The following is an 18539-nucleotide window of genomic DNA, read 5'->3' as shown; positions in this document are numbered from 1 at the left end:
ACATCTCCTGTAGTAGCAGCGCAGAAAAGGCAATTTGGGGCATTAGTGGGAGATTATTTAGGAAAGAACAGAACTGGTTGCTATCACAGACCAAATTTCATTTAGCATGTCTCAGGCTGATTTTATGACACATTTCTAGTCCATCTCAGAGCATGACTGTTGACAAGTCTAATAGACCAGCTTCATAAATAGACCAAGAGATGCCCATAACTAAGGTGCATATGTGGCAGGATTCATATGGCTCTATACTTCAGCTTAAGGCTTAATAAACAAAATATCCAAAGACTTGTTCCAAGGGGAGAGTACTTCTATATCTGAAGACCCTTTTGGCTTGGAAGCCTCCCCAGTTTCAGGGACTTGACAGATAAACTGGAGTACTCAGTAGATGAGCTTGGTTTAGATTCTGCTGGTGGTTTGGGTAAGCTTTGTTGGAAGAAAATGGGATTATCTCATTAGTATTTCTGAACATATCTAGACTAGAATGCTAATTATGCCCAAACCTTTCTCCTCAGCTTGGCTTATTAGGATGAGGAGTGTGTTCTTTGCTGCAGATGAATTTTAATTTCCCTTCAACCTCTATTCACTGGAGCTATGCCTGCAAATGGCCAGCAAAGCTGTTCATTGCTTTTGAGTCTGAAAGGAAGAAGCCTGAAGCTATATTTGTTCTTAGTGTCAGTACAAAGGCATGTCACTACAGTACTTTCTTGTGACTAGGCTAAAGGCAGCTGTCTTAAGTGTTACAATATTACTAGCTTTGACTAATAAAAACTTGTTTTTGGCAGATTGGAATTAAGCATGGTGTAATTTATCTGATCACCAAGTATGGATATATCCACATGTATGATTTGGAGTCTGGAGTGTGCATCTACATGAACCGTATTAGTGCTGATACTATCTTTGTCACAGCTCCTCATGAACCTACCTCAGGCATTATTGGTGTGAACAAAAAAGGACAGGTAACAAATCCACCATTCTATTTCTGAGCCTTCTAAAATTCAAATGGAATGTAACAAACCTGAGGAGTGACTTTATGCAACAAATGTCATGGAAGAGAGCAACTGACTTTTTAATTAATCAGTTTTTATCTCTTCTAGTACAGAGCTACTTGAAGAACTTGTTTTTTTACTAATTTGCTCCTTCACTGATGAGCTGCATAGCCATTTTGTTGTTGTATTTCATAATAGTTGTGGAAAGGACAGTACTCAATATGCCTCTTGTCCTTTCCAGGTGCTTTCTGTATGTGTTGAGGAAGACAACATTGTGAACTATGCTACGAATGTTCTCCAGAATCCTGACTTGGGACTGCGAATGGCTATACGTAGTAACCTAGCAGGGGCAGAGGAGTTATTTGCCAGAAAGTTCAACACACTCTTTGCTCAAGGAAACTACGCAGATGCCGCTAAAGTAGCAGCATCTGCACCAAAGGTAAGTAATTCCAAAGGTAAAGCCTAGAAATCATGGAAACTTGCCTAAGCTTAGTGGATTGCTTAGGTCACTTGCATTTCAGAGCTTGACATTCAAAACATAAATGCAGTGTTAGTTCTCTGCAGTCTGGTAGTGGTTCTGACTAATACGTTCCCCTGTATGCCCTAAAGGAACATCTGCTGTCCATTTCTAGCTAGACTGGACTTTCTGGGGCCACTGACTTCATGCTAGAAAGTCATTGATTTGATGGTCTCTATCCTGAAGGTTTAACAGTAGATGCTTCAGTTTATCCTTAAACCTGCTTTTTTAACTAATGCTGTTCAGTCTTCACTAATTAAACACTGCTTCTCTCTATCTTGTGCCTGTTCAGGGAATTTTACGTACCAGTGATACAATTAGGAAGTTCCAGAGTGTACCAGCTCAGCCTGGGCAGGCCTCTCCCCTGCTCCAGTACTTTGGAATATTGCTCGACCAGGGACAGCTGAACAAGTTTGAATCTCTGGAGCTCTGTCGCCCTGTCCTGCAGCAGGGCCGCAAGCAGCTTCTGGAGAAGTGGCTGAAGGAAGACAAGGTAGGCTGGATAATTATATTAGCCTACTTCTGTTGCCTTCTAACAGTTAAGTGTAAGCAGCACTTTAGTTGGTGCTACAACTCTGAATTCTTTTGCTTGACAAAATACCACTTCTGTCATCAGCTGGAGTGCTCGGAGGAGCTGGGAGACTTGGTGAAGACGGCCGACCCAACCCTTGCACTCAGTGTCTATCTTCGAGCTAATGTGCCAAACAAAGTGATTCAGTGTTTTGCTGAAACTGGCCAATTCCAGAAAATAGTGCTGTATGCTAAGAAGGTAAATAATTTATCACAAACTGCAGGCTCTGCCTTATGTTTAAGGTGCCCATTATGCAAATCATAGTATATAACTATGGTCTAAAAAGTCTGCAAAACATAAAATTCAAAGCATCCAGAATTTTGTAAAGTATTAACTTAATGGACTGGCTTAAGCTTATTGTATAGAATAAAGATAAGAGTCTTCCTGAATTCTTCAGACTTAGATTTGTAATCCATAAAAAAAGAAAAATTGCATAATGCCTACTTTTAAGTTTAGGACTTGATAAATAGGGCTTTAGAACTGTTGAGAAATTTATTCCAGGCAGTTTTCTTACATAGCCGGAGAATTGCCCTGGCATAAGTTCAGTTACTAAGTAGGTGAATCCTGAATTTCTGTGTCAACAGACAAGAAATGCTTTTGTCTGAGAATTCCTGGAAGATGGGGAATGGGCACTGCAAGCTCAGAACAGTTTATAGTTGCTATCCGTAAGAAATCTGAAGGCTTAACAGAAGTGTAAAGCTTCCTAAATATATATGACTGTTCCTGAAATCCCTAGGTTGGCTATACCCCAGACTGGATCTTCCTACTGAGAAGTGTGATGAGAGTCAGTCCAGAACAAGGCTTGCAGTTCTCTCAGATGCTGGTACAGGATGAGGAGCCACTGGCTAACATTAACCAGGTGATGCCTACAACAAGTGTACCGGTCTCTTTCTAGACAGAGGGAATAGTGTAGTACCATTCTGGGGACTGGTAAGGCTGGTTCACATCTATTGTCATCTTGATTAGAGGAGTGACTAAATAGTGTAGTTAAGTTTGGTTATCATTGAGTCTTTAGAGGCAAGTGTGTTCTTAAGTTCTTGTGGAAGCTTTCTTGTTTATTGACAGTAAACTTACCACAGTCTTAGTCTAAGTAATAAAGTCTTACTATCCTGCTGCATTATTAAATAACTGAAGCTACTTGGAAAAAGTCCTGGCTTTTCTTCTAGCAACTATCCCAGTGGGAGAAGGGATGACCTTTGCATGTTGTGTTCAAACTAAATAAGAGTGGGTGGTAAAGTTTGGTATAATAGCTCAGGGTAATGCATTTCTTCCATTCTAGAGAAAAAGGAAATGTGAAACTTGTCTCTCTATTACCATGATAGTAATACTATGAAAACAAGGGAATGCAGAATAGTAGGTGCTGTGATAGCCTGTTGTTTCAGTTTGAGACAAGTTAGAATCTTGGCATAAAGCAGATTATAAGGGGATACAGTATCATAACATCATCCCGGTACACCTGTCTAGCCAGGCTGTGTGCATACACAGAAAAACATATATGTGTGTGTATATAGACCCCTCTTCTGTAACTTGTCCAATCTCAACAGATTGTGGATGTGTTCATGGAGCACAGTCTTCTGCAGCAGTGCACGTCCTTTTTGTTGGATGCCCTGAAAAATAACCGCCCTGCAGAAGGCCATCTTCAGACCCGTCTCCTGGAAATGAATTTGATTCATGCCCCACAGGTACGACCCAGTTCCTCCAAAAAGGGAGAGACAGTACTGGACTTGCACAAGAGTAGGATGTCTGATACTGTCGTCTATAAATCATTTAATAATGTGCAAGTCTACTAAGTCACTGCTGTGACTTATGAACAATTTGTAGGCTAAGATGCTCTGATTTTCTTGACAGTCTTGATTTCTTGACAGTGAATATGAAATGTAACCTCCTAGGTTGCAGATGCCATTCTTGGAAACCAAATGTTTACACACTATGATCGTGCTCATGTTGCCCAGCTGTGTGAAAAGGCAGGCTTGCTCCAGCGAGCTTTGGAGCACTACACGGATCTCTATGATATTAAACGTGCAGTTGTTCATACTCACCTCTTGAATCCTGAGGTAAGTGTTGTCCAGAGTAAGAAAATGATGTGAACAGTCTTTAGCACTTCTGCAGCTGCTGTGAGATATGTTGTAGGTACTGAAGTAGCCCAAGTAGCTGTGATTCGAGAACATTTGCCCAGTTAACGATCAAATTGTAGTCTGTACTTTCAGTGGCTTAAATCTGGTCTCAGTTTCTGAGGTGGGCATTTCAAATACTATTCTTAAACTGCACTTTTGTGATTGTAAATACAGTGAATTTTAGGTCTTTGGTCTTAGTTCTCTGTAGTAGAAGCTGTCTAGTTGGCCTATCTTAGAAATTAGTCAAATAGTGTATGAGTTACTGAGTAAAATTTCTGTCCCTTTGCAGTGGCTTGTGAACTTCTTTGGCTCTCTCTCAGTTGAAGACTCTGTGGAGTGTTTGCGTGCCATGCTGTCAGCCAACATTAGGCAAAATCTACAGCTGTGTGTGCAAGTTGCTTCTAAATACCATGAACAGCTTGGCACCCAGTCTCTTGTGGAGCTTTTTGAATCTTTCAAAAGCTATGAAGGTACAGTATTAGAGGGAAGCAGCTTACTTGGGAGCACTGACTGATTGAAGCTAATTGTAAGGATTGTAGCCTTTATGGGAGAGGTAATTGTCACATGGCTGGATCTTAGGATACATTTATGAAATTGAGCTTATCACAGTGAGTTCTAGGGGTAGTCTTGTTCTAGATAGTTTCTTAACTCTCTTGAGTAAAGATCAGAAAGAAAGATAAAACCTGAAAGAAGGAAAAAGAACTCAGCCTTACTGAGAGAGCAGCAGCTTTCAGTCAACTGCAAGGAGTATTGAAGGATTCTAAGTCACAAGCTGAGGCCTATACAGCCTTCACTTGCTTCACTTCTAACAATGTTAAACACATGTGACTCTTTCCAGGACTGTTCTATTTCTTGGGCTCCATTGTAAACTTTAGCCAGGATCCAGATGTTCACTTCAAGTACATCCAGGCAGCTTGCAAGACTGGTCAGATAAAGGAAGTGGAAAGAATCTGCCGTGAAAGTAACTGTTATAACCCAGAACGAGTGAAGAACTTCCTGAAGGTAAATAGTCCACCCAGGGGATTGAAGGGTCTTCTGTATATTTTGCTTAGCAGCAGAACTACAGCTTTCTAATGGAGGGAAACACCACGAAGGTTTAATTGGCATGGCTGTGAATAATATTTCGTCCCTTTTTTCTCTTTCACACAAAATACAGGAGGCAAAGCTCACAGATCAGCTTCCGCTGATCATTGTCTGCGATCGATTTGACTTTGTTCATGACCTCGTGCTCTATTTATATCGTAATAATCTGCAGAAGTATATTGAAATCTACGTACAGAAGGTAAGGACTTGCTCTTTACTTGATTATAAGGAATTACAGCATAATCTGCTGTCTCTTTTTTGCTCACTCTCCCAGTGCAGAGGCTCTTCATTAAGCCTTTTGTCTATCACAAAAACATTATTCCTGGAATGGATATATGAATGTTAGTTATTCAAAGTTCTCTGCTCTGAAGCACAATTGAAATTGTTAACTAGACTAGAACTTCTCCATGGGAAAGACCTGGGGTGCATTATTAGTAATGCTAATAACTAATTTCAATGATGGTGGCTTATTCTAGGTGAATCCTAGCCGTATACCAGCAGTGGTTGGAGGACTTCTTGATGTAGATTGTTCTGAGGATGTCATCAAGAACTTGATCATGGTGGTGAGAGGACAGTTCTCCACAGATGAGCTGGTGGCTGAAGTGGAAAAAAGAAATCGGTAATGAAAATGCATCTGTGGGCTTCAGTGTTGGGCTTCCCGGACCCTGCTATACATGAATTGCATGCAGTTCTGTTAAATGATGAAGTACTAATATTGTTTTGTGTTTCTCTGTAGAAGAGCAGTTCAAATTTGGTAGTCAGTCTTTTGATTGTTCGGGTCATGTAGGAATGCCTGACAGCAGTACATCATGTATAACATGACTTTTGAACACTGCCATAGAGCCAGCCATGTGCCTTTGGAGTAAATTTGGATCAAACTGTCTTGACAGACTAGCTGCAGGCCCACAGCAGCTTCTGTAAATAGTTTCTCACTACCTGAAAAATAAACAAATGGCTTTAAGCATGAACTGCCAGCTAATACAACAGGAGTTGAGAGATTGTAAAACTAGGGGTATCTGCAGCCTTCTGTGATATTAAGCTGCAGATCTGTCTTCCACTCATTTAAGACTCATTAAAATATAATTGGCTCTGTGCTTGCTTTTAAGTTGGACCGGCAGACTTGTTTGAGGGGAAGGCCAGATACTGAGTGGTAGCTGTAGAACATAACTCAGTCTGACTTAAAAACCTGAAATGTTTGCTTCTTCAAAGGCTTAAGTTGCTGTTGCCATGGCTCGAATCAAGGATTCATGAAGGCTGTGAAGAACCTGCGACTCATAATGCTTTGGCCAAAATCTACATTGACAGTAATAATAATCCAGAGCGCTTCCTTCGTGAGAATCCTTACTATGACAGCCGTGTAGTTGGCAAATATTGTGAAAAGAGGGATCCTCATCTGGCCTGCGTTGCTTATGAGAGGGGGCAGTGTGATCTGGAACTCATAAAGGTTAGCAAAACTGCATTTATAAGCATGCTTTAAAGGACCGCTAGCTGCCTGAAGTGGAAGCTTGTCTGGCTATTAGTCTAACACTTGCAGAATCCAGTCTTGTAGTCTCACTCATGAGTTGAGGTGGGTGGGATTCTTTTATGTGGAGACTAATTTTAATGCTGACGAGAAGAACTTATGCTGTATGTCCAAACTGGAATTGTATAACTGGAACTTTGAAGTACGATCCATGTCTTTCATCCACTGATTTTCCTTGAAATTAATTTGTTTATTAGGCCCAGGTAATGAATATGCCTACCATTAAAGCTTTGTTAATTTGATTGTTTTGAGCCTTGAAGGCTCAACAGGAGGAGCAGGCTGTCATCTAGCCTGACCCTACAATGAAAGAAAAGTTTCCTTGAAACTAAAACAGGGCTTGTAATTTTCCTTTGTTGTGATTGACCCATAGTCTTGCTCCAATACTTAAGCAGAAATGAGGAAAGTAAATGTTGAGTTTAACTATAGTTTAATCCAATAGCATTTCTCTGCTATCTTTTAAGCTTGTTGTTCTTAGAACATCCCTCAGAATTTCAAGGGCAGGTGAAATTCTTAGGGTTCTCAAATACTTTGTGGTCTCAATGTGAACACCAGAGCTTAATGTCAGATTAAGCCAGTAGTGCTTGTGGTTGCTGAGAAGAACATTCTCCTCCTACCTGCACTTCCATATTGGTATATGCAAAGAATGTCAGCTATGAGCACTAAAATGGTAGTATAATCCAGGCTTGATACTGGATTAAAGTGGATGACTTTCCAGCCTAAAGTGTTTAATTTTTAAGTAATAGTTTCACTGTAGCTGTTAAAGGGCTGGCTTCATTTGTCTCCTTTATTTCAGGATATGAAGGTGGCTTTGAATTTCTGTTTGCTAGGAGACTGCTAGGATAAACTTTACCATTCTAGTTAACCATTAAAGCCTGTCTGTACCAGTTTCTTCCCTGAGTTTCTGGTTGTGGAATAAACATCTTCTTCCTGTAAGAATTATTCTTGAGATGTTGTTGTCTCCTGGAAGAATGGTCAACTCCTGCAACTGATAAATGTAAAGCATAAAGCAAAATTGTGCTAATATTGTTTTGCTTACAGCACAGTAATTGAGATTCCACAGGCTTATTTGGATACTAGCAATGTGAGCTGTTGCTATAAGATGACTTAGCCTTCAGGTTTCTACTCTTCTAGCTGGAAGTTGGAAGTTACTGGTACGAATAGGGTCACAACTTGTAACTCTTCCATGGTGCACTTCTATAAGGAATTTCACATTTATTCTGTACCCTTAACACCTTAACAAGAGAATCCAAGCCACTTGCTATTCTGAATGCTTATAAACACGTGTAAAGCTAATGACACCAAATACATAACCCACTTATAGCTTTAAACAACTGCACCATTCCTTAGTTCTCTACTTAGCACTGCCCAGGCAAGTGGCTCCCCTTTCTAGATTTAAAACTTAAGTTCTTCAGGCTTCTGCAGGTCTTCACTTCAACCAGAAGCAAATAGTTACTTTGAAGCCACAGTCAGAGTGTTTGTGTTGGGCAAAACCAAGAGAAGCTATAGAAATTCTGCTGGAGACCTTCTCCATGAGCCTTCCAGATCAGAGGTTGGGTAAGAACTTGTCTGTGGCATTTAGCATGGGTCAGAAATTAGTTCTAGTCAGTCTTCTAGACTGTCTGGTTCATAGCTAGCTGAACCTGTCTTGTGGTACTGATCCTTAACAGTAATGCCAATAATTGTAATTTCTCCTTCAGGTATGCAATGAGAACTCCCTGTTTAAGAGTGAGGCTCGCTATCTGGTGCGCAGGAAGGACCCTGAGCTCTGGGCAAATGTACTGGAAGAAAACAACCCGTTCAGGCGGCAGCTTATTGACCAGGTACAGCAAAAAGGCTCAACTTCCAGTATGTGGAGACCTCAGGATGTCTCAGAAACACTATGGAGCATTAAAGTAGCATTCTTCCTCCACAAGGTCCCTTAGAGCCCCATCTCACCATATAGGAGTTTGTAAGAGTGGCAGGTATTAATTCTGACTTTCATGGTCAGAAGATTTACCTATCAGTAAGGTATTTTTTCTGTCCTGGAGAATAACCTTCTGCTAGTGAATTTGTTTCCTATACAGGCATAAGATGCGATTTTACTTCTCTATAAAATATAGTAATACAGCTAATAGCTGTTTCTTGCTGTCTTTATAGAAATGCTCTCAAAATTCTTAAGCTTTTCTGAACTCATTGGAAAAATAACTTGACAAATCGACAAATACTTAATTTGGGGAAAAGACTTAATAGTTTCCTGCCTTTGAATCTAGGTTGTCCAGACGGCTTTATCAGAGACACAGGATCCAGAGGAAGTTTCTGTAACTGTGAAAGCTTTCATGACTGCTGATCTGCCAAATGAACTGATTGAGTTATTGGAAAAAATAGTCTTGGATAATTCTGTATTCAGTGAACACAGGTAAGATGAGAGCTTTGTCCTCAGGTTTAGCCTGTTCAGTGACTTTGTTTATGTTGTGAATGATATAGGCTATCATGGGTCTCTTGGTTGCAAGACGTAAGCACTCTTCAGTGTTTATAATAAGGTGAAAAGATACAATTTAGAGTGCTCTGTGCTTGAAGAACAGAGGTAGCTCACACTGTCCAGTTTGCAGTGATGTGTTGAGACCAGAGAATGCTAATACTGGTAAGCAATTTCTTTTTGAAGGTAAATGTCAGTAGTTCTCAATCTGGGGATGAAATGTTGTTTCTAGTGACAGTAAATGGGTTTATTTTTTCACGTGTACAATCCATGTCACTTAAGCAGGTGTTGCTGTGCACTGCTTATAGCCTATGCCTTCTGTTAACCAAAGGAATCTGCAGAATCTGCTGATCCTGACTGCCATTAAGGCTGACCGCACCCGAGTGATGGAGTACATCAATCGGCTGGATAACTATGATGCCCCAGATATTGCAAACATTGCCATCAGTAATGAGCTATATGAGGAAGCCTTTGCTATATTCAGAAAATTTGATGTCAATACTTCAGCAATTCAGGTGAGGTGCGGTTCCGGTATGGTAGTGTAGAATGCTTCCCTGGACAGAAATGGCTGTTCTAAGAGCAGTTAGCTTCATATTGCTTACACAGAGCAGTGTATACACTTGGAGAGTTCTATTAGAAGGGATAGTGTTACAAAATTTAGATTTTTAACTTGGAACTTCAATTTCAAACAGGTGCTGATTGAGCACATTGGCAACTTAGACCGTGCTTATGAATTTGCAGAGAGATGTAATGAACCAGCAGTGTGGAGCCAACTGGCCAGAGCACAGCTCCAGAAGGACTTGGTGAAGGAAGCCATTGACTCCTATATAAAGGCAGATGATCCATCTGCCTACATGGAGGTCGTTCAGGCAGCTAACAGAAATGGTAAGGCAAAGCAACTTCAATTTCAGATTGCTTGGATGTGAGCTGGGTTACTGCATTTACATTGAGCATCAGAGACTATTGAAACCAAGGAATTCTGTTTCAGAGAAAAAGGGAACAGTCAGTACAGGGAATGGATGAATCAATGTTAAGTGAGATTCCTCTTGCTAAGATTTTCTGTCTTGCTACACCAAACATAGACCTCTCTCTGGTATATGATATTTATTTAGCTGTTATGTGGCAGAATTGCTTGCCAGTTGGATTGCAGAATGGTAGCAAGAAGACCAATCTTACCTGAATGTGACTTGGTGTTGACAGGGAATTCTGTAATTCAAATGCAAATGGCTTATTATCATGGTAGAGGAGAGATTTGAGCCTGCTAGTGAAAACTGTCCCCAAGGTGGGCAAGGTAAACAATACAGAATGATTAAACATAGGATCTTGCATATCTCTGCTCTCTTTCAGATAATTGGGAGGACCTAGTCAAGTTCTTACAGATGGCCAGGAAGAAGGCTAGAGAGTCTTATGTAGAGACAGAACTTATTTTTGCTTTGGCAAAAACTAATCGTCTGTCAGAACTGGAGGAGTTTATTAGTGGCCCTAATAATGCCCATATACAGCAGGTATGTCTTGGTCCACAGTTTCCAAGTGTGACTTGCTGCGTAGCTGACCCCTCATTCTTGCTGCTACCCTTGTTTACCTTGGATTCCTCACTCAGGTCGGTGATCGCTGTTATGAAGAGGGAATGTATGAAGCTGCAAAACTTCTCTATAACAACGTATCCAATTTTGCTCGCCTGGCATCTACCTTGGTGCACCTTGGGGAGTATCAGGCAGCAGTGGACAGTGGTCGCAAAGCCAATAGCACAAGGACTTGGAAGGAGGTAACTTAAACTTGTAGGTTTTGGTAGGTTTTAATTCTAGAAAAGGTATTATTATGGAAATACCTATTTGGAAGTCTTAGTAAACCTCAAATTTGGTAAAGCTTTTTCCTGTTAACTATTTGCTGACTGTCATGACAGGTCTGCTTTGCTTGTGTGGATGGAAAAGAATTTCGCTTGGCACAGATCTGTGGCTTACACATAGTCATACATGCTGATGAACTTGAGGAGCTGATTAGTTACTATCAGGTAACTGTTAATATTCTAGAAGACTTGTACAGCATACTTGTATCTGCTAATAAAGTGGTTGCAGAGAAAAAAGTTACCTTGGGCAGTAATACTTAAATTCATTTTTCCTCTATCCTAATTTCTTAGTGGTGACGTGCATTTTTTTCTGTAGTAAATGGTGAGGTAATAGTTTCCATTGTGCCTTCTTTTGTAATTCTCTCACCTCACTGGAATCAAAAATCTCAGCACTTGCACTGGAGAGAAAGCCAAAGCATTTTGTATTTAAGTAAATATGCATTTTAGCAAGCTTTATTAATCCTTATTTTCCTGACATCCAGGATCGTGGCTACTTTGAAGAACTGATTGCCCTTTTGGAAGCTGCTTTGGGCCTAGAGCGTGCTCACATGGGGATGTTTACTGAACTTGCCATTTTATACTCCAAATTCAAGCCTCAGAAAATGAGGGAACATCTGGAGCTTTTCTGGTCTAGAGTTAATATTCCAAAGGTATGCAGTAAGGTAGCTGCAAGTGAAGGTGGGAAGCTGCCAGTGAACCAAACCTGGTGCATTTTTTTGTTTTTTTAGGTGCTCAGAGCTGCAGAACAGGCTCATCTCTGGGCAGAACTTGTATTCCTGTATGACAAGTATGAGGAGTATGACAATGCAATAATTACTATGATGAATCACCCCACTGATGCCTGGAAAGAAGGCCAGTTTAAAGACATAATTGCCAAGGTAAAGTAACTTGGTAACCGAAGTTAAGTGCTGAAAGCTTCTTTCAGGACAGAGGCAAAAATGCACAACAGAATTGCTGTTTAGAAAACAGCTTGCTTAAGCTACTACTCAGTTTTTCTGCTGTACTTAAAACAACTTCTAATCAATTTAACACAAAGAATTAATCTGATTTTACACTATTTCTTCTGTGCAGCACATTCTGTTGAGTGGCAGCAGCTAGCACAGAATGTTTTCAGAGACTGCGCAGGATCGTAGGTCACAAGCAAGAGGCCTAACCTCCTTAGTACCTTTGAGCTGACTGCAGCTTTAGTCTGAGGCTATAACTGTTCTTGGAAGATTTCTGTAGATGTTTCCAGCTGTTTTGGTGTGAGAAGTGCAGTGGGCAGTCCCATGAGTACAGCAGAGAATAGTGAATTGAGAACTAGTTTAAACAAGATTTAAGACTGAGTACACTCTTACTGCTCTTGGGGGTTTCAAGGAAACAATTTAAAAACTTTTTAAGGCTACAGTTTTCACTGGCTTCAGAAGCTGACAAATGGTTGTATTAACTGTAGTGGCTGCCTGTGCCAGGACCTCTTCAGTGGATGGATTATAATTGGTTTGTAATGCCCCTGGTAGCCTGTGATTTCACTGTCTAAAAGGGATGGTACAAGAAGCAGTCATGAGACTGAAGAAGAATTCTGTGTAAGTGTAAAACTTCCGACCTCTAGAAGGAAACTTACGCTATTATTTAGTAGGAGTCACATAAAATTTCTTCTGAGTTAAGTGGTGTGAACTAAGCACCTTAGGCTTACTTCTGTTTAAATACTAACTAGTATCTGATCATGCAGGTGGCCAATGTGGAGCTATATTACAAAGCCTTGCAGTTCTACTTAGACTACAAACCTCTGCTGATCAATGATCTTCTGCTTGTATTATCTCCACGACTGGATCACACCAGGACAGTCAATTTTTTCTCAAAGGTGAGTTTGGGAGAGCATAGGTCAACGGAAAGTCCTCTTGCTCAAGTTAAGGCACTCCAGGCTCTGGCTGGAAAACAGAGTTGACATCTGTTAAGTAGCTTTGCCACTGGTATAAAGGACTGAGGAGCAGCCCAGTCCTGGCTTGATAGGGGAAATGCAGAAGAGTTGCATAACTGGCTTTGGAGACTGTTTTATTTTACTCCTGGCTATACTGGCCTTGGAGACTGTTTTATTTTACTCCTGGCAAGTACCTTGTCTGAAGGGTTTGAACAATAAGCACAAACTCTTGTAATAACAGATGGGAACGTGTTTCAGGAGAATGCAGTGTCAGAATTCCTATACTTAATCTTGTATTGGAAACATCTTCTTTTCAGGTTAATCAGCTATTTCTAGTAAAGCCTTACCTGCGTTCAGTTCAGAATCACAACAACAAAGGAGTTAATGAAGCTCTAAACAACCTTTTAACAGAGGAGGAAGATTTCCAGGTAAGCTCCAAAAAGCAGATTGCTAAGCCTGAGGGATGGTCCTGTAACAAAAAAGCTGCTGACCCAGTAATGTCCTTGAGTAGAAGATAACGCTTCTCCAGTGTAACAGAGAGAGGGTGTGCAGTCAGGTCTTAGCAGGCAGGAGTCTCAAGACATCAATGATTTGCAAAAAGAGCAGGTACTACAGATGTTTTTTTGAGAGCAAACCTCACAAAGGTCAGTATCAGGTGTATACTCAGTGGGACACCAGTAAATAAACTTTCTGGCCCCATTGGCTGCTATTTGAAGACATACTTTGTCTTTTTATGGTAACTAGCTCTTCTGTCTGGAGCCAGTTATGATCAAGTTAACATCTTGCCTTGTAAGAAAGTATCCTTTGGAGAGGTGCATGAAACACTCAGGTAAACCAGTTGTAGCCATAGTGTCAACATCCAGGTGGCAGAACTGAAACAGTTATGCACTATGAATAGATGCTTCTTTACTCTAGTTCTCACCTACTGCCATCTGGAAGCACGTGTAACAACTCTCTCTCAAACAGGGTTTGAGAGCTTCCATTGATGCCTATGACAACTTTGATAACATAACATTGGCTCAGCGTCTGGAAAAGCATGAACTAATTGAATTTAGGCGTATTGCAGCGTACTTGTACAAGGGTAACAACCGCTGGAAGCAGAGTGTGGAGCTGTGCAAGAAAGACCGTCTGTATAAGGTGAGTGAGTTAATGACATGGCATAAATCTCCTGGATACTGAATGTTTGTTAGCTTCCAATCTGGTGTTTTAACTAGTAGTCCTTCACTTGAAGGAAAGACTCCTAAAGCAGAAGTGGTTGAAATTTCAAATGTATGTCTTAAATCCAATTTGATAATGCTGTCCTGTATTTGGGAATGTGTTTCTATCAATCTTTGGCATCTGTACAGTTACATGTATCAGTAGGGAACCTTCTCCACAGACCTCAAGTCACATGCTCTTGTAAGTGTACAGATCAAATGTGGTTATGCTGGTATGCTCTTCAAGCCTGTCGTGAGTTCTCACAGGCCAATTTGTGCATAGTCTGTAGGAATCTTGTTGGATGATGTTATAAAGTATCTGGCTTGTCAGAGTTGAGTGTGGTATCTTGCCTCCTACAGAACATGCCTGGTGTTGTTAAAGACTAACTTAATGGTATGCCAAGTACTCAGCTTCTCTAGTTAGCAATAACATGGATGTAAGATGTAGGGCAAGATGCTGACAGGCAAGGGTCAAGCTTAACTGTTCTTTTCTGTAGGATGCTATGCAGTATGCTGCAGAGTCCAAAGATGCAGAGCTGGCTGAGAAGCTGCTCCAGTGGTTCCTGGAAGAAGGCAAGCAGGAGTGCTTTGCAGCCTGCCTTTTCACATGCTATGACTTGCTGCACCCAGATGTAGTCCTTGAGTTGGCATGGAGACATAACATCATGGACTTTGCAATGCCTTATTTCATCCAAGTGATGAGAGAGTACCTTACCAAAGTGAGTATTGCATAGGCTAAAAAGCTAAGACTTTAGTCTGCTGTATGATTTGCATTATGTAAAACAGAACTCTTTGCATGTATTTGGAATATTACCATTCCTCACAGAGGAAGTCTTCTTGAAGTTCTGTGGGTTTCATCACTCCAGGCTAGCTAGCAAAGTTTATGAATAGATGCTTTGGCAACTTGAAGAGGTCTAGTTAAACTCCTGCTTTTAGCAGTAGACATAAGTAACTGTGCTTCTCACAGCAGCTCCATTACTCATGAACTGAAAACCTGGTGAGAAAACACATATATCACTTCTATCTTTGTGTAACTGTGAAAGTGAAGTCCCCTTATTTCCTAGTGTAAAAAGAGCATAGGGCTTTTGAGTAACTAACAGTGCACACTTTTCCTGTATCAGCTATAGGAGTAGACTGCTGAATGTGTTTGGTTTTTTTTTAATGGAAAACAGAACTTCAGATTCATAGTCTGGTTGCACAATACTTACAGTAAGAGCTGGTCCTCAACTGAGGGAAAAAAGATTCTGTTCATGTGTAGTCCTGAAATGCTTGTCTCAAACAGCTCTAAGATACTAGGCTAGGATATCACAGTAAAGAACTTTATTAAAATGAGGAATGTAAAAGTGACTTGCTTCAGGTTGCTTCTAATAAGTCATGTTAAGTATTCCCCTCTGAATTTTTTTGCAGGTTGATGGACTGTTCTATAAGGTGACACTGATTTCAAACTCTCTGTGTTTATTTGTGTCCCTCAATATCCTGGGTTTCTTTTACAGGAATCTAGCTGTAGCTTCTGCCAGAAGAGCAGTGTAATTTAGCTCTAACTCATTTCCTGTTCACTTTCTAATGCTAAAAGGATAACTATTCACGAGCAACTTGAAAATCCAACCAGACTTTCTCCTCTTCATGGGACACAAAAACAAGTGCTTGAGGAGGGCTTTACTTTGGGCTCCTTTTCACTGTATTAGATATTGTGTGGCAGGGAGAATGCTGTTAATAAACAAAGAAGAGCAGTTGCCATGTAATAGGATGTGTTCCAAGGGCAAATTGCTTTTTACACTGTAAATTACCAAAGTGTGCAAAAATTCAGGCATGATCGTGAGTTTGTATAGTGCCATGAAGCTTCTGTAAACTTCTTGCCTGTTGGTATGATGAAAGTACTTGCACAGATCTTAAAACATCTCCTACTTGTATTTCACTCAGGAGAAACTTGCCACACAAGTTTACCTGAACTCTTCCATGTGAGGTTTAGTCTAAAATCATTTATGTTAAGCTGCTGGTTGGATTTACAAGTAATCATGTGTACTAAATATGGGATAACTTGCCAGAAGGAAAATCTGCATGGTGAAAGTTGTTTACAGTGAAACTAATTTAGTCTGTTGAATTAACTGCAAAACATGAAATTGGAGAATGGGCTTTATAAATGTGGTATGTCTAAAATCATTGTGTAACTAACTTCAAAAGCACAAAAGAATGGACTAGTTTTGGTGGGGTGTGTACATCTTCCAGAGCTTACCTTTCTTTTCTACATAAAAAAAAGTTAAAGCACAGAATAGCCTCTGTCCCAGAAGGGGCCAGGCACTTGGAGTATAATGACACTCACCTGGAAACCTTTTGAACCAGTTCTAGGCAGCAGAGCCAATGTGATCTGGCTTTCCCAGAGCTGCTCATCCCTTGTTGGGGATGGCTGCTCTCGGCATTCCTGCTGTTTGCCCAGCTGAGGGCAGGACTGCATTGCTGGCCAGAGCCACTGTAGGACAGCCCCAGGGAAAGGCAAACCTAAGAGAGCCGAGGCCAGGGATAAATAGAGCAGGACAGGTAGTTGGAAATGGGTAGCTGTCATTGCTTTGTCAGTTGCTTTGATCCACAGTAATTTGGTTAGTGTTTTTAACACCAATATTTGGTGTAATGCTGGAGAGCTCTTAGGCTGACAGCTATAAATGAACCAGTAAAAGACCTGCTGCCACTCAGGTTGTCAATTTGAGTTGCAAACTTCAAAACATTGAAAACTGCTAAAAACTGTATCTGGATAACATCTAAAGTTTAACTGACACCCCTCTTGAAGCAGTTCTCAAACCAGATGTGATTCTTGCAGTGGGAAAGGAGGATGAGGAACAGCTGAAATACAGTATTGGGTGTAGGTTTGCCCAGAAGGTTAGTACTGCTTGTACCAAGATGTGAAGCTGTGACTTTTATGCCTTGTAGTCTTCAGTTTCAGTGGTTCTCTTCTGGAAGATACAACTTGTTAAACCTGAGAAGGAAAGTACTGTTTGTTGGTCTTCAGATTGCCCTCCAAACCCACAATCTTAAGTTGTGTTTAGGGCTCCTACATTACTGTAGTGCTTCCACAAATTTGTTTAGCATGAACAGAGCTTTATGTGGCACAGCACTGAGACTGGTATAAATCTGATATTACTAGGCTGCTTTCCATGATGGTTCTAGAGTTTCCCCTAGAAGAAGTCCCTGTGAATACCAATGTAGTTAAACCAGTACCTTGTGGCCAGGTTAGGCTGTAGTCCTAGATGAGATTCATGGGCCTGGAATATTTCCAAATATCTGTGAGGTGTCACTGAAGGGGAGAGGAATTGCAGGTTAATAGGTAAATGTAGATTAGGCCCATTTGAGATGATGGACATGCTGTTGGGTTTGAGTTTTGGGTCATAGTTAGCAATGACTAGACTAGGGCCCCAAAAAATGCTTCCTTGGAGGGTAATGAGTACCTCATCTGTATTTGAGAGCTCCTGCTTACTGCAATATACCTAAAAGAATTGGGAAGTCACTTTTACAACAAAGCTTGCTGGGAATAGGCAGACTTCAGCAGTCTCCATCTTGGACTAAAAAGGAGCACTTGATAGCTGAAGTACCAGGCATGAAAAGCTTCACGCAATGGTGCAATTCCTAGACAAGGCCTTCATAAATCTCCTGTTCACTTCAATGTAGGTGGATAAACTTGATGCTTCTGAAAGCCTAAGAAAAGAAGAGGAACAAGTAACTGAACCCACTCCAATAGTATTTGGTAGGTTTTAATTAATTACATGTTGTCACTCTGGTCTCTCTTTGTAGAGGCAGCTTACATGATTACCTTGTATCCAAGAAAACTGGTAATTACTAGATAGTAATTGAAATTATTGTCTCTGTTCAATGAACTGCATAAGTTGTTGAAGTGACATCTCACTCTTACAGTACTTCTACTCTTCAGATTAAAGTATTGGTCCTCTTAGATGGCTCAGATCTCTACTTTAGGAATCATGTTTCAGTATGGTAATAGGACAGGTGATACCAGGGTGTTGCAAACCCCAGGAATAACTTACAGAGCATGAAAATTCCTCTTCTCATTCCTGTCTGAGGAATGTGTCTGCTTTCTGCTCTTCCAAGTCGAAAGGCAGACTGTCTTTCTAGCTCACACATTTTATACGTGTGCAGCCACTATGGCTGTCTTCAAGTGTGATGCTATTTTAGAAGCCCTTCTGAAGAGGCATTCTGCTAACAAGCACCTAGAAGTGGCTGGTAAGGGAAGGATGTGACTGATTCACTCTCTGATATAAATGTTAACCAGAATTTAACAGATGCATGAGGCATGTGTGGGCCTATTGATGAAAACAAATCTTTCAAGGTGTGTTCAGACCTTTTGCAGC

At 40.7% G+C, this 18539-nt stretch overlaps 1 protein-coding gene across 4 annotated transcripts in view; it reads left to right on the top strand.

Annotated features, from left to right (window-relative positions):
• CLTCL1 (clathrin heavy chain like 1) overlaps window positions 1-18539 on the top strand; it is a 34081-nt gene that overhangs the window by 13817 nt on the left and 1725 nt on the right. For 2 of the 4 annotated variants that reach the window (XM_021549926.4, XM_077787163.2), the window contains 27 exons: window positions 783-956; window positions 1228-1425; window positions 1796-1996; window positions 2120-2272; window positions 2811-2933; window positions 3619-3756; window positions 3964-4128; window positions 4478-4658; window positions 5027-5190; window positions 5345-5470; window positions 5748-5890; window positions 6481-6715; window positions 8491-8613; window positions 9043-9188; window positions 9580-9763; window positions 9941-10133; window positions 10596-10753; window positions 10849-11013; window positions 11152-11259; window positions 11577-11744; window positions 11823-11972; window positions 12803-12934; window positions 13309-13419; window positions 13958-14128; window positions 14685-14906; window positions 15595-15615; window positions 17845-17920. In XM_021549926.4, the coding sequence (XP_021405601.3) occupies window positions 783-956; window positions 1228-1425; window positions 1796-1996; window positions 2120-2272; window positions 2811-2933; window positions 3619-3756; window positions 3964-4128; window positions 4478-4658; window positions 5027-5190; window positions 5345-5470; window positions 5748-5890; window positions 6481-6715; window positions 8491-8613; window positions 9043-9188; window positions 9580-9763; window positions 9941-10133; window positions 10596-10753; window positions 10849-11013; window positions 11152-11259; window positions 11577-11744; window positions 11823-11972; window positions 12803-12934; window positions 13309-13419; window positions 13958-14128; window positions 14685-14906; window positions 15595-15615; window positions 17845-17920 (4129 nt within the window). The remainder of the gene's footprint in view (window positions 1-782; window positions 957-1227; window positions 1426-1795; window positions 1997-2119; window positions 2273-2810; window positions 2934-3618; window positions 3757-3963; window positions 4129-4477; window positions 4659-5026; window positions 5191-5344; window positions 5471-5747; window positions 5891-6480; window positions 6716-8490; window positions 8614-9042; window positions 9189-9579; window positions 9764-9940; window positions 10134-10595; window positions 10754-10848; window positions 11014-11151; window positions 11260-11576; window positions 11745-11822; window positions 11973-12802; window positions 12935-13308; window positions 13420-13957; window positions 14129-14684; window positions 14907-15594; window positions 15616-17844; window positions 17921-18539) is intronic. The other 2 variants (XM_021549928.4, XM_077787162.2) reach the window with 2 other exon arrangements.

Source organism: Lonchura striata, chromosome 15 (assembly GCF_050655825.1).
Source record: "Lonchura striata isolate lonStrDom1 chromosome 15, ASM5065582v1, whole genome shotgun sequence".
NCBI lineage: Eukaryota > Metazoa > Chordata > Aves > Passeriformes > Estrildidae > Lonchura > Lonchura striata.
Note: the sequence above shows the minus strand (reverse complement) of the source record. Positions and strands in the feature narration are given on the sequence as shown.